Raw genomic sequence first — 12,591 nt, 5'->3', positions numbered from 1 at the left:
TAATAGGGCTTTTTATTATTGTTGTTTAGAAATGAGTATAACTTTGTGCTTCATTAAAACCAAATGGTTAATTGCATTCATGAATATCAGATTTATTGATTTACTTAACTTTCCTCTTATACTACAGCAGAATAATATATCACAGTTTCATGTAATGCTGTCCTAGCCAAGTTTTACTTCAGCATCACAATTTCTCAGACAAGTATGCATTGATGGTTTATGTTGGCAGAGCCTTTGCTTCTGCTGACAAGTTGGAAAAGAAAAATCCCATTTATATTTTGAGATTTCCTAAAGCCTATTGATTTATGAAATACGGCTGGCCTTGCATTAGGTTTTGTTTCGTTTTTTCTTCTTTTTAAGAGAAAAAAAATATCCCATTTGTTTTTATTGCTGATTTAAGTAAAGGATTTATTCTATCAAATTGCATTTCACTAAATGAGAGATTCCTGGCAAGGTAAACAGCAAAGTAATAACAAATTCATTACTTAAGTTATGTTTTAATTTCTTGTTCTTTGAGATGGACAGAGAGTTCCCATCATAGCCCATGCCATTTACATGGTCCCTGTGCGTCCACGTGGCATATAATGGTGTATAGTAGGCAAATACCAATGAGTTGTTCATGTTTAGAGCTGATTAGCAGCAAAGTGGATGTGGTTTATTCAGTGCTGAGCACCAGACATGAGCAGGGTTCAAACCCTGCTGAGAAGCAGAGTAAAATATTAGCTCAGGCTCAAGACCACACTGAAGCTGCTTCCAGTTGGCTCAAAGCCTGTGAACTGATGTCTGGACATGCGGTATGGTATAGATTTTATTTTTCACCCTCTCTGCTACTGGTGATGAAGAGGAGAGCTTGATTGTTTTAGATAGGAATTAATTTGTCTCTTGTCTTTCCTGCTTAGCTGTTTTGGGAGATCTTTCTGACTTCCCGGTATCACTGTATTTTGGGACTAGAGAAAATACAGGTGCCGTGAGTTAGATACCTGGAGACCAAATAAAATATATTATATATATATATACATATATTATTTTTTTCCCCAAATGTTTATAAGCTTTGGAATTCTGGTAGTCTTTTTCCTGATAGAGGCAATGATAGACATCTCACAGATTTCTCCAGAAGTTTGTCTTAAAGAATAGTTGCTGCTTGAGCGTTCACAGAGCTGCTGGAATCCCTTTGGAGTTCCTTGTGTCATTTTTGGCTGGGGTTTTTTAGTTTAATATACTGTCTGCCTTTTTTGAAAAACATTGTATTACTTAACATCAATGCCTCCTGAAAAAATGGAGAACTCGCCCCATCTTGGTCTTGGGGGAACATATGCTGCCTCAGGAGCATGCGAGAACAATGTACAAGACAAATACACAGAAGCAGCATAGGAGTAACAGAGGCTTCTGTGAAACACCTGACAAAAAAGTGGGGAAAAAAAAGCAAAAAAAAGCAATTATGGATTTATTTTATTTATATCAAATTTTCAGTAATGAAAGACTGGTAGGTGTTGTTCATCTGATCCTGCCACACCAAAAAAGAAACTGTCATTTTTGACCAGTTGCATTTTTAAGGTGCTGTGCTTGGCAGTGATCAATGGGGGAAAATGCAATTTTAGGAAAAGAAAATTAGTGAAAAACAGAGAGCTGGCCAAGATAATTCATATTTGATATTCATTATCTTATTACAGATGGTCACAAGCCAGGTGCAGATATCCTGTAGGCAGCACTCAAAGGATAAAGGTGCTTTAAATGAAATGTATACTTTCCTTTATGCTGAATCTGCAGATTTCTTTTTTAGCATGGGATTTTTTCATATGTAAAGGATGGCACTGTTCTTAAAGGCTCATGCTGTCCCTTGGGATGGGAGTTTCAGTGACAAGTTGAATAGGCTGCCCTAGCTCTCACATGCTCAGTAGAAAACAAAATTAATCACTCTGGTGTCTGTGTTCATTTGTCCATAACCCCTGCAGCAAAAGAAAATGAGAGGTAAAGGAGTTGTTAGTTAGTTTAGGCAGTAGCTGGATGTACTAGAGGGTGTGCTGGAAATGTGGCATTCAGGGTATTTTGGCTATGAACTCTTGAAACCAAGATGTAAAACCCAGTAAGTAGGCTTTATCTAGCAAAAAGATACTATCAAGTCTTGCCCACTTTAGTATAAATAATTAAAGAAAAAAAATATATATATTTTTTTTGAGCTTAGGTTTTAAGCAGGATGAAGTTTAATATTAAAAATAAAACCTACACGCTTATATGTTGTTTTGGAGTTGTTAGTAAAGGGAGATGGCCAGGCTGGCCCATTTCAAACAGTGACTAATGGACTTCAGCCTCCATCGCTGGTTCCAGCAGCTTCCAAAATAAAATGATTAATTACACAAGGGAGAGACAACCCTTACTTGATTATGCTGATTATAGAGTTGATGATTATTGGAGCAAAGAGGATATATTGTCAGAGCTTCCTAAATTCTTCAGGGAATAAGGCAGATCTGAAAATAATGCCTTAGAACTGTAGGGTGTAAGGTTACAAAATCACAGGGCAACCTGCTTGGAGGTCTCTCATATGTCAGTCATGCTATAGCATATCCTAGCTATAGCTACAAGGGTTGCTGTGATAAATCAGGCCTGATTTTCCAGCTATCATCCATCATACACAGCATGCCTTTGTGACTGGTATATTACATATCTTACCTGGTTTGCCAAGGGTCCTAAGGAAGCTGCAGATGGAGTATTAGAGACTGATTCTTGTTTCAGAAAAAAAGTGTGCTTTCGGTAAAGCACACACTTCTTTCACTGGAGCTATTTCTGTGAATGCTGTTGCACAGCTTTCGTATTACTGTGGATTGCCAGTCTTTCCCTCAGACTTCTAACTATTATAGTTCACAGTGAAATGGTCATTTGTTGGCTTGGCTGAACTGATGAGAAGGATGTTTTGCAAGAAATGGGCTGTCAGCTTGGAACTAAAGTTTCAGTTAATTGATTAGGAGTTTCTTCATCATATCTTTCTAAGTCTTGAATAGCTAGGGCAGCTTTTTCCAGATAATTTTATTTTTTATTTTTAAATCAGTCTTTATGGTGTCATTAACCTGCTCCTGGCTACTTCCTCTTTTTCTTCTTCTTTTTTTTTTTTTTTTTCTTAAAGCCTTCTGCAGAATTTTATGGAGACACATACTGGTCTCACAATGGTTGTAGTACCTCACCTTTGCTGTAGTACAGACAGAAATAAGAAGAGCAGATGCCTCCTATAAAGAAAAAGAAAAAAAAGGGAAAAAAAAAAAAAAAAGGAAAGAAAAAAAAAGACAAACTAATAAAATGTAGCCAGCTATGAGCCAAAAATAATAGCTGTTTAGCAAAGTGTAGAGAGAGTATAGAGCAATGTCTAGAGAGGAATTGAGGAAGAACACCTTGGCCAATTAAAAGTTTCATATGATTTTTCTGTAGATTGTAATGGTACTGCTGAAACTTTGCCAGTACTCAGGGATTTATGCCTTCCTAATTTAAAGACTTGGAAAAATCAGTAGTGCAGTGCACTATGCATTGCATTTTCCAATTGATAAATACCTCACACACTGTATAAGAAAATGCTTATCCATAGTTAACAACAAACAAATGGGTTTTAAAAGGTCCATTACTTTGGTCACATAATTACCCAACAAAAATGGATATCCAGTTAAATGCAGAAATTATCTAGGACTCTCCTGTGTGGTGTGTGCTTGGGATATGACACTTGTATATTAGAAACTGAATGATAAATTCTTTTCTCTCACATTAATTTCTACCTGAGCCCTGTCTCTAAACCTAACCTGTGTCTTCTTATGGTATCATGCCATCTGGATATACAGCATAGCAGTCACTTACTCTGTGCTGCTTCCTCCAGCTGACTACTAATTCAAGTGGTATTTTTGGAAATCATCCTACTTTATGCCATATATTTCCAGAAATCTTATTCACAGAATGAGCAGACCATGGACACCCATGCCACGCTATTGGTTCTTCTTGTGCTCAGCTGACAGAGCATCTCTGTAGCCTAATGCCAGCAGGAGGAACTGAACTTGTTTTACTGTAGCAGTTCAGAACAATCAAGCAGAACCCAGCACAAGAACCCAAGAACAGCTTCTATTTGGTCTGGAGTATACAGGCAGTGTATTTTTTGGTAAGGAGACAACACATGAAGCCTAGAATTGGCTATGTGTCCCAGAGTCTTCCACAGGTTTCTTGGAACAAGGTGTTGAATATCTTTCTAAACCCCTATTTCCTCTTTGCATACTGTAGCTGACAGTAATGTGACAGGAGTGCTTCCATTGTTAAAAAGTCTTTGAGATTCTCAGCAGATGATATTACAGTAAAATTATTATTTGGGGGAGTAAAATACATTAAACAGGAATCCACCAGTTAATATATCTGAGTTTCTTTTTACTGTCCCATGATGTAAAGCTTAATAATCCTTTTTGATACATCTTTCATCTGGCAGATGTGATGCTTGCACCAGCATTTGGTTTAAAAGGTATCTGCAGATCATAATGAATTCTTTTTCTCTGTACCTTTTCTTATAAAAGCATTTCACCACGCTTTTGTTCACTACTGTTTGCAACCGGTCCTCAGAAGCCCGCACATCATTACTCTAGTAAGCAATGGCAATGCATCACTGGGAGAATGAAAAACACATAAAATACAAATGTAATTTTGCTCTACAGCACAACACTTCAGAAGAGGAAAATTTTCTTTGAGCCATTCCTTCTTGTAAGGTGCAGTGTGCTGCAGTGACAAATATACAGCTTTGATGTTTCCTGCTCCACCCGGCCATGACATTGTAAATCAGCATTTTTCTTTTTCGTATTCCGTCATTATTAAAACGTGTTGTAACGTTGTTGAAGACAAACATAGATTCATTTTTGAAAGCCATGCATCTTACTCTGTTCTCTTGTGCTACAGGGGAATTATTGTATTTGCAAACAAAAGCTACATTCTGGAGCCAATAGAAGGTGCTACGACTGAACACAAGATCTACCGAGCAGAGAACTTGAAAATAGGTCCAGGATCTTGTGGCCACCAGTTGGATATCTCCACCATGAGGTCTCATGACACAACACACCATTCTCAAGCTGGCAGGGTAGGTGGATTATATAGTTTTACACTAAGTACCTTTCTGAAAGCATCTTCACAACCATAAATATTTGTTCCAGCCTCATTTCCTATATACCTACTGAGCAAACCACTAAACCATATAGTCATCTTGTGTTGATGATATGTACTTAAGAACATGCATAAATTTAATCATACACTTACATGATTTGTTAAAGCTTTATTGCTTTTTTTTTTTTTTTTTTTTGCTCTTGCATTGTATTTATACATTCTTTCTGGTAATGAGATGGCACAGAAGTTTGTGGTTTCAAATTATGGTGCTATATTTTGGTTCATGTATGATTATAGCAACAATTTATGAACCCATAAGAACGCTAAGCAAGGTCTGGAAAAGTTCTTGCCCACCCAAGATGGAAAAGAACATGATAGCTGTGATGCTTTGCAAATAGTGTTTTAAAACCTAAATGAACCTTTACGTTCTAGAAGGAAAGTATCTTATGCAGACAAAACAAATTCTCACCATATTATTTTACAGAAGTATTATTGTAATTGTTTTAATGTAAGAAGAAATGTCCTTAATGTGAAATGCATCTAGCTCATGGAAACTAGAAAATGAAATGAGCTGAAAACCAGAAAGAAGAAATAGTACAATAACTTCATGTGCATTTTGGAAGGGGATTGTAGAAAAGACTGTTTCAGGTGTTCAGAAATTCTACAATGTTACAAAGCTGGCCTCAAAATTTATTATCTGTCACATACTGGGGTTTATAGTTAGGTGTACTACTAAGCCTTCACATTGAGTTAATTGTTAAGGAGAGCAACCTAAATGGCATCACCAGATTTTATTTATGTAGTAGAATTAAATTATTTTATACTTCAGGAATATTAGGCATTATCTGTCCAAATTTCTTTTTGTCTAAATGAATATTGCATTAGCTATTACATCTACAACTTTATTGTCTTATATTTTTTCTCAGAATGTATGAACTCACTAAGGTTGAAAATATTAGCATTAGTCTGTGTAAGCTTTGTTTATACTTTCAGCTCAAACATTCTCTGTTAATGTTCCCTGACATCATATACATATATGTGACATGACCTTTCTGTTCTTTTTGGGAAACATGGCAGAACAAAGCCATGGCCTTCCAGTTTGTCCTTCTATAAATTCAACTCTACCAAAATGGGCTTCCTTTCAATGAAGCTTCAAATATAGGGTCCTACACTATGCCAGAGTGTTTCTGTAGATCCTACAACAACCTAAAAAAAAAAAATGTATTTTCAAATTATTTAATGTGAATAGGAAAGTTCTTTTCACATCTTTATTAAGGTTTGCCCCCAGATGTTTGGGACTTTGCAGAGGTAATCAGAGTAACACAAGGAAACTGAAATAAAAAGCATGTGTATAACTAGCTGATGCAATCAAAACAATTTTACAATTACCTTCATGGTTCTCACATTTTGTTGATGGCTTCAAATACATGTCAAATTTCACCTTAAATATCTGAAAGATATTCTTGCTGTGGTTCACTGGACGTAATTATAAAACCTGTCAACAACCACATCATAGAGTTAGGTAAAATACATATCATGAGTATGCTGGATACACTTTTAATGTATGAATTCTGGAAGTTGTCAAATGTAATGTGTGGACTGAATTTTCACATTTCAATGTTGTCATCAACTAAGCAAACTGTCAGGACACACTGAATAAGAATGAACTGCAAAATATGGAGACACAAGGCTGCTTCAGATTACACTGGGTCAAAGAAGTAAGCACAAATCCAGCATCAGGTTTAGGGCATGATGAAAATTTTAGGTTTCTCGGCAGGTTTTGGGGGAGCTGCTTTTTTGCTCTTTTTTTTTTCTTTTTTTCTTTTTATTTCCCCCTGAACCTTCACTTCAGATACCTACACTAAATGCTTATTGAGCAGAGCCAAAATGTTTGATCAATGTATCACAAATTTAGACTAGTCTTTAGGTTAGATTTAAGTACAAATCAATGATGGAACAAACAATAAACTTAGCTTCCCAGATCCAAACAAGAAGTTTAATAAATCAAAGCAAATAACACAGCAGGTGTGTGTAGACACAGTTTTCCCTGTTAGAGCTGTGTCTCTATAAGTACTGGGTTATGTTACAAAGCAGGGGACCGTCAAATTGCAGCTAGGAACATGTCTTCCAGTTGAGCTCCATTGAGACAGGACCCTACAGAAAGCAAGTCTAGTATGTAAGGCAGTCCCTACAGTATGGCTTTTCTCTGTAGCCACACAAAATAGCCATTTGTGTGGTCCTGGTAAATCCCAGAACAGCTGTTTTGGGGAATTAGATCACAGAGAAGGAGAGAGGCTGCAACATTGTGCTGTGAATCTAAGCAATGCCAATTCCCAGGCAGGAGAGCACAGGGAATATATGGTGGCATAGGACAGCAGTTTTGCAGTAGGATCAGGTATGGAAGAAGCAGAGGAGCAGGACAGCAGTCAGCTGAACAAAGCGTATTGTCTCCCATTGTGAATATCTGTCATAGCTGTATTATTGACTCTTCATTTTAATTCTGAGTGATTCAATCAGTCAATGGATTGTGCATTGATGCAGTAGGCTGCAGAAACCAAGCTGAAAGAAGTGATAATTAGGTACATTTTATAAATAAATATCATATCCGAGGAATACACATAGCCTTTGGGCAAATCACAGGAAAGGATTCGTTATGCAAATCAGTCACCGGAGGCTTATATCATTATACCTTGGTAGTCAATTTCTCTCAGGCTAACTCTCTCCGGTCCAAACAGTTTTATTTTTGGTAAAAAATGAATGGCTTGCTGACTGGTGTAACAGAGCCTTCTTATATCTTTGCACCTGGATAATCATGTCTCATTTTTTTTTGCTTTTCATTTCGAAGAAGACTAGAGGCATCTTGGGGTATGTCTCTAATCAGGGATGCATAATAAATTTCAGGTTTATATTAGACATTCAGTGTCTGAGAGACCAATTCTGCCACAAACAAAACCCATATGGTCATTTGCCTTCCGTGGCATCTCACTCATGTCCAATATTTTGCAGAGAGGTGAATCAAGCTCTGCCTAAACCCTGCAGGTTCAGCTGAGCTCTGTAGAGATGTGGCAGGCCCTTTACACTGCACCTGCTGCCATTACAGAAGCAGCAGGAGCAGATGTGCTGGCTGCTGGTGTCTGTTTCCCATCCAGCACACCACCAGGCACTGCCAATGCCCTGTGTGGCAGAGGAGGCATGGGTACATGCACCAGGTCCATGCACACACCATTTCCCCATGATGGAGACTGTTGCCTCCAGCAGAGCCAAAGAAGATGACAGGGAGCTCCAGTACCAGGAGAAGGTGTAAGAATACCTACCCATGTTAATTTGCCAGAGCCCCCGATGAGTGTAATCCTGCAAAGTGTTTGTACCATTGATGCTTAGTTCATTAATGACAGCTTCTAGTGGTTTCACAGTTCAGAAATACCATCCAAGTGGAACTTAATATTTTTCAATTCCTGTAGTTTAAAGGTTGTGTCACACTATTAAATATGAGTTTCCTAGTGTTGGAAAGTTAGAGTTACCGAAGGTTAGTTACCTCTGGCACTTTCCTCTAAACATAATGTTTCTTGTAAAACATTCAAAATCATCAATCTGCAGATAACAAAGAGGAACACTTTGCTAATGTGAAGAAAACTTTGTGAAAGTTGGCTGGAAGGTGATGTCCAGTACTGACTTAGCTTCATAGGGGATTGCATAGTTTGCCTTGGAACACACTGTTTGCTTTTGAAAGCTTTAGTCATGTTTTAGGTTAAAGAGCACTAGTACAGTTTGAGACATCATAGTCATTAGTAGGTCATACAACTGCTTAAGGTCCTTAAGTTCTGGCACGAAGATCACTCATACTGCTGGGACCTCTGTTCCCTAACTGTTTTATTCCAGAAACAAGGGAGGAATAATAGAATAGATGTTCAGCTGGTGTAAATCACAGAACTTCCACAGACAATAGGTCACTTTAAGTGACAATAGGTCACTTAAATTTAGGGCAGCAAATGAGCTGTCCTATGATTAATAGCCTTAAAAAATCATTTAATTTTTTTCAGTGATCCTTTTGGAGCTAAGCATTATGATTTTTTTGGACCTGCAATCAGAACTGCAAGTAACGCGACATGCATGAATACACAGATGCAAAATTAAATGTAGGCTATTTTTAAAGCATTATAGTTTGCTTTCCCAGACACTGACAGTTTATTTAGCTGTTTTTGTTTTGTTTTGTTTTGTTTTGTTTTTCCGTAGTTTTGTTCTCTTTTTTTTTCTTTTTTTTTTTTCCTACACAGTTTATAAGTAGACCACTTGATTGATACTCAATATTCCTTTATTACTTTATCGTGCTTTACTTGATATCCCTCTACAACTCATTTTTCCTGGTTGCCCATTTGTCTGTTGCTTGAAATGTTTGCTAAAAGTTATCTTATCATTTCTTTAAATGTACCTTGGAAATAGCAAAGGTCTTTCTGCTGGAGATGATATTCTCCTGCGAGGAAAGATAACTCAAACATTGCAGCTGCAGAAACCTGAAAGGTTGAGAGACACTGTGCAACACTTTCCTGGTTGCTGTGATCAAATCCTGGTTGTACAGGTCTTTTTTTGCAAGCACCACATGGACATGAGGAGAAGGAATGCAATAAGAAATTGTACACCATGAAACCTTTGGAAGTCTGAGATGTTGTATATCTCCTCTTGCAAAAACTTTGTTTAAATGAGGAAGAGCTGATTCCAAGGGTCACATTGAAACAACAACAACCAAACCTTTTTCATCTTCTTTGGCAGTACAAGAGGGAGACTCTGAAGACAACAAAGTACGTGGAGCTTGTTATTGTGGCAGATAATCGTGAGGTAAGAGACTTAAACATAAAAATATATGGGAAGCACAGGTGGGAAATGGGTTTCCACGGGATTGCAAGTAATGTGCTTCAGATAAAATATTGTAGTTTTCACAAGTAATGCTTCTAACCTAATTAAGGCTAAGCAATGGAAGGCACTATTAAGATAGATGACTGCTAGTCATTTGTAAATGTTTTTTGCAATATTTTGTAAGGAATTTGGCACTCATAGATAACTGGGATGTCTGGCAGTAATTCAAGACAAGGCAAATAAAAATTCACAGCCCAGGATTTCCTTGAGCTGGTTAAACCATTGCATTTCCTGCCTGCCCTTGGTGTGATTGTCACCGTTCAGAAGATGCTGTAGGATCCTGCATTTCCTTCTGAAGCAGTACTGTACCATCACATTGCACAAAGCCTTTCTGACAGTTTGGAAGCAGAGCTTCAAAAAAGGAACCAGGACAGGCTGTACAGATGTGTTTCAGTGAGCTGAACGGCAACCAAAGATGAGAAGGCTTGCTTTGAAATATTTTGCTACTTACATTTTTGTTTGTTTAAAAAGATGATGGTCTTTCACTCTCCTTGAACACAGCTCATTAGGGAATAACAATCACTCTGCTGCCAAAATAGCTAACAGAAGAGCCCTTTCTTTTTCACAAAACCTCAGTCCTAGAAAGCTTGCTATGTAAGACTTAGGGATTTTAAAATCTTTCTATGAAGAAAAAAATCCTCTCCCATAGCCTGTGTTTATTCTGAGGCAGATATCAGTTCCATGAAAGCCAAGAGAAATCTGCCATTGTCCTTTGCTTGCTCCCTGTAATCCCCAAACATCACTGACAGTGCCATCAAGAGTAAGGTGGATGCTGGGGAGAAAAGCTGCTGTATTTGTGCTGCTAGTACATTGATCCTTTATTTTCTAAGTTTCAGAGACAAGGCAAGGATGTGGAAAAAATTAAGCAGAGGCTGATAGAAATTGCAAACTATGTTGATAAGGTAAGAACATGAGGATTATTCCACTTTTTCAGAAATTACTGCACATTCTGAAGGACATTGCTGTGAGATTTATGTCTGTCTTATTAGTATAAATTAAGAAAGCTTTTAAAGCTTAAATTTGTACCTCTATGAAAAGAAAAAGAGCTCGACTCAGATTTACTGGTCACATTTCTAGTATTTCCTTTCATACTACAGGCTGTCCCTGGCCCACACTCCCAGTGTGCCCACCACACTCAGACCATCTCCTTACACACCCAGCTGATGCCGTGCAGGTGCAAAACATGCAGCTGAGAACCTGGCCTCTGTCAATGGTTCACCGCCTGCCATCAGCCCATCAATAAGAGCAATGTGTGTTTCCTGCTGCCTCATTTGAGTGAACACACCTGCTGTTTTCCTAATGCCCCAGTATCTCAGGGCAAGGTTTCTCTCCAACCACTAAAAGCAAAATAATGATAATAATAATAATAATAAAATAATAAAGTTTATTTTAGATGTGCTGCATGGCCAGAAAAATTAGGAATGTTGTACTCAAATTATAGCTAAGGGAGTCTAATTTATCTGAGAACTTATCAAGTGATGCTTCAAGGACAGTAACTCAAGGAGAAGCATTCGTGATTAAAAACAAGCTGCTGAAGGTACCTCCACCTCTTCTGTAATTGTCTTGCTGACTTATTACTGGAAGACAGGCATTTATATGTTACCTGCTCAAAATTAATTTTGCATGTTACAATATATTTATGTTTCATGCTTAATTTATGCTCAACAAATGGCAGTGTTATCCAAATGGCTGTAATGCATATAAACAAGACAAAGATCTAGTATATGCTTTTCTCAGACTGTCAGCCAAATCCAGACTTGATCAATTCCTGAGTCCTTCTTCACATTACTCTTACCTTAGAATTGTTATCTCTGCATCATCAGTAACACTGTGCCTGCTCCCCCCTCACAGCAACTGTGTGATAATAGAGTAGCCAACAGCTCTATAATTGTTTTTGTTTCTGTTTTCTCATTAGTTCTACAGGCCACTGAATATTCGAGTAGCCCTGGTTGGAGTGGAGGTGTGGAACGACATGGATAAGTGCTCCATTTCTCAAGATCCTTTCACCAGCCTCCATGAGTTTCTAGACTGGAGAAAGCTAAAACTACTACCTCGTAAACCCCACGACAATGCACAGCTAATAAGGTAGAGTTGATGTCAAATCTAATATTGGCTGGTATTTCAGTGATGTGAGAGTAGCTGTACTGTATTCTTCTTCGGTTGTCTAAACTGTTGGGATGACTATCTGTGATCCTGAGGGTTTGTCTTTCCCCTCCACAAACACAGAAGTGCTTTTCATGGCCCTACAGCAGATGCTCCAGATAAATTTCCTTTAACAGCTATGCAATAGCTGTTACTTGTAGGCATTTCCTGAATACAACATGCATGGAAATCTAGATGTATAATAAGCCAATAAGGACTTTAGGCATGAATTTGCAGCCGGTTTAAGGTGGTCTCAATCTAAGCTGTTATTGAAAAAGGCAGTCCTGCCCTCTCCCTTAAAGTAGAGCTGAGGCGGTATTATTGTCAAGCAGATAGTGACATTCTAAGGTCAGGTTGGACAAGACTTTGAACAACTTGATCTGGTGGAAGGTGTCCCTGCCCATGGCAGTGGTTGGACTAGGTGATCTT

General features: G+C 37.9%; 1 protein-coding gene across 1 annotated transcript in view; it reads left to right on the top strand.

Annotated features, from left to right (window-relative positions):
* ADAM12 (ADAM metallopeptidase domain 12) overlaps window positions 1-12,591 on the top strand; it is a 181,505-nt gene that overhangs the window by 110,602 nt on the left and 58,312 nt on the right. Inside the window, exons 6-9 of the mRNA XM_032191052.1 lie at window positions 4,909-5,086; window positions 9,877-9,942; window positions 10,851-10,922; window positions 11,936-12,105. Of these exons, the coding sequence (XP_032046943.1) occupies window positions 4,909-5,086; window positions 9,877-9,942; window positions 10,851-10,922; window positions 11,936-12,105 (486 nt within the window). The remainder of the gene's footprint in view (window positions 1-4,908; window positions 5,087-9,876; window positions 9,943-10,850; window positions 10,923-11,935; window positions 12,106-12,591) is intronic.

Source organism: Aythya fuligula, chromosome 7, assembly GCF_009819795.1.
Source record: "Aythya fuligula isolate bAytFul2 chromosome 7, bAytFul2.pri, whole genome shotgun sequence".
In the NCBI taxonomy this organism is placed as follows: Eukaryota; Metazoa; Chordata; class Aves; order Anseriformes; family Anatidae; genus Aythya; species Aythya fuligula.
The sequence above is the reverse complement of the archived record's forward strand: the minus strand, read 5'-3'. Positions and strand labels throughout refer to the sequence as shown.